General features: G+C 43.6%; 1 protein-coding gene across 1 annotated transcript; it reads left to right on the top strand.

Moving 5' to 3' along the window:
- Positions 1 to 711: 711 nt before the first annotated feature.
- Positions 712 to 1,650, top strand: Or6c63 (olfactory receptor family 6 subfamily C member 63). Its single transcript, NM_001000707.1, has one exon. The coding sequence runs from the start codon at positions 712 to 714 to the stop codon at positions 1,648 to 1,650; it is 939 nt and encodes a 312-aa protein (NP_001000707.1).
- Positions 1,651 to 2,293: the final 643 nt, after the last annotated feature.

The following is a 2,293-nucleotide window of genomic DNA, read 5'->3' as shown; positions in this document are numbered from 1 at the left end:
GCAGGAATCAGAAGGGTCCTTCCCCTGACTCCTCCTAAGTCCCTGTGCCCAAAGGGCACAGGTGGCACCAGGCAATTCCCTCTTGGGTTGGGAATGTGGGCAGAGGCTAGTCTCCTCTGATTTCTCAAGAGTATCCACATTTCTGAGGATCCAGCTCTCTCCCCCATGGGATTTGGGTGCAGGGAGATGTTTGACCAGTTCAGTTCAGTTCCAGGAGCAGACTGGAACCACAGGTACATGTTGCTTACTGCTCCTATATTCCTGTGTCCAGAAGCACTATGCAGTTTCCTCTAGGGCCAGGGATGTGGGCAAAGGTGGGCAGAAGTGGCAGTCTGTCCTGCGGTCTCAAGATGGTCCACACTTCTGGGCATTCAGCTCTCTCTCCCATTGGATTTGGGAGCAGGAAGCTGTGGGATGGAATCAGTTCAATCAACTCAATTGTTTTTTTTTTCAATTGTTTTTAAGAAGAGGCTTGTTCAAATAAAACTTAAAAACAGAAAAGAATTTGGGTGTTTGTTTAGAAGAAAAGCATGCATAAATTATCTTAAAAATATTTTAAAAAATAAAGCATAGAAAAATTCTCAGTCTAGTAATATAGCCCATGCAGCCTGAGAGGGTGAAGTTTTCTGCAATTTTACAGAAAAAAAAGTCTATCTTAAATATTCCAGACCTATCACTAATTCGACACCCCTATGTATTCGCAGGCAGCCAATGTTAGCTGTTAAAAATCAGACTTCGACTGAATTCATTCTGCTGGGACTCACAGATTCCCCAGATCTTCAAATCTGTGTTTTCCTATTTCTCCTCCTCACATACATACTCAGTGTTCTGGGGAACCTGACCATCATTGTCCTCACACTGCTGGATTCCCACCTCCAGACACCCATGTACTTCTTCCTCAGGAACTTCTCCTTCCTTGAAATCTCCTTCACATCCACGTTTACTCCTCGAATGCTCTTCAGCATCTCCACAGGAATTAAGACCATCAGCTTTGCTGGGTGCTTCACTCAGTACTTCTTTGCCATCTTCTTTGGAGCCACTGAGTTTTACCTTCTGACTGCCATGTCCTATGACCGATATGTGGCCATCTGTAAGCCCCTGCACTACAGCACCATCATGAGCAACAGGGTCTGTACCCTGCTGGTCCTCTGTTCTTGGATGAGTGGGCTCCTAATCATCTTATTTCCAATCATCCTGACCAGTCAACTGGATTTCTGTGCATCCAATGTGCTCAATCATTATTACTGTGACTATGGGCCCCTCATAGAAATAGCTTGTTCAGACACAAGGCTGCTGGAACTCTTTGACTTTGTTTTAGCAGTCCTGACCTTGATTGTCACCCTGGTGCTGGTGATTCTCTCCTACACACGCATCATCAGGACCATTCTGAAGATCCCATCTGCACACCAGAGGAAGAAGGCATTTTCCACGTGTTCCTCCCACATGGTTGTCATCTCCCTCTCTTATGGAAGCTGCATCTCCATGTACATAAAACCTTCAGTCACAGAAGGAGTTGCCTTCAATAAAGGTATAGCTGTACTCAATACGTCAGTTGCGCCTTTACTGAATCCATTCATTTACACTCTAAGGAATAAGCAAGTGAAACAAAGCTTCAAGGATATCACTAGAAAGATTGTGAATCTCCAATAAATCAGATGACCTCAGACTAAAGGAGAAATACAGACCATAGTCATCAAGTCCATCCTCACAGAAATTCAAGGCCAGCCTCTCCTCCCAGTTAAAGCATCATCTGAGATGAATTTACCATGAAGACATTTCAACCTTACATTTTAGACTTACCAATGATTTTTGAGCAACATATTTGTAGTGAGAGTTTTGTTTTGTTTTGTTTTGTTCTGTTCTGTTTTTGAAAGAAAAGCCCAGCTGTGCTATAAAGACATGTTTTTTGTTTTAATTCCAGGTGTACAATATCAGGTTGTTTCCGATTATTCACAACAACAGCCTTGTGTGGTGATCTGGCAGCAGTGTGATTCTGCCAGCTGCAAATAGTTTAATTCTGAATCTCTGGAAACTTCAGAGTAAAAATGCCAGAGTAACATGCCAAAGCCCAGAGCCCATTGAGAATCAGCATTCTGAAGGAAGAGAAAGGGGAAAGGAGGAGGTTCCTCCTACTGGTTCCTGCTCCTGCTGATGATCTTGCTGGTGGTCTAGAGAAAAAAATAAGAAGCTGGAGATATCCAGACTATGAAGATTAGACTTGCCTCAAGGAACTCTCCCCATTCATCAGGAAGTAGTTTAAAGAGACCTATGCCCGCTTACCCCTCTAACCTTT

This window comes from Rattus norvegicus, chromosome 7 (assembly GCF_036323735.1).
Source record: "Rattus norvegicus strain BN/NHsdMcwi chromosome 7, GRCr8, whole genome shotgun sequence".
In the NCBI taxonomy this organism is placed as follows: domain Eukaryota; kingdom Metazoa; phylum Chordata; class Mammalia; order Rodentia; family Muridae; genus Rattus; species Rattus norvegicus.
This window is presented reverse-complemented; position numbering and strand designations above follow the sequence as displayed.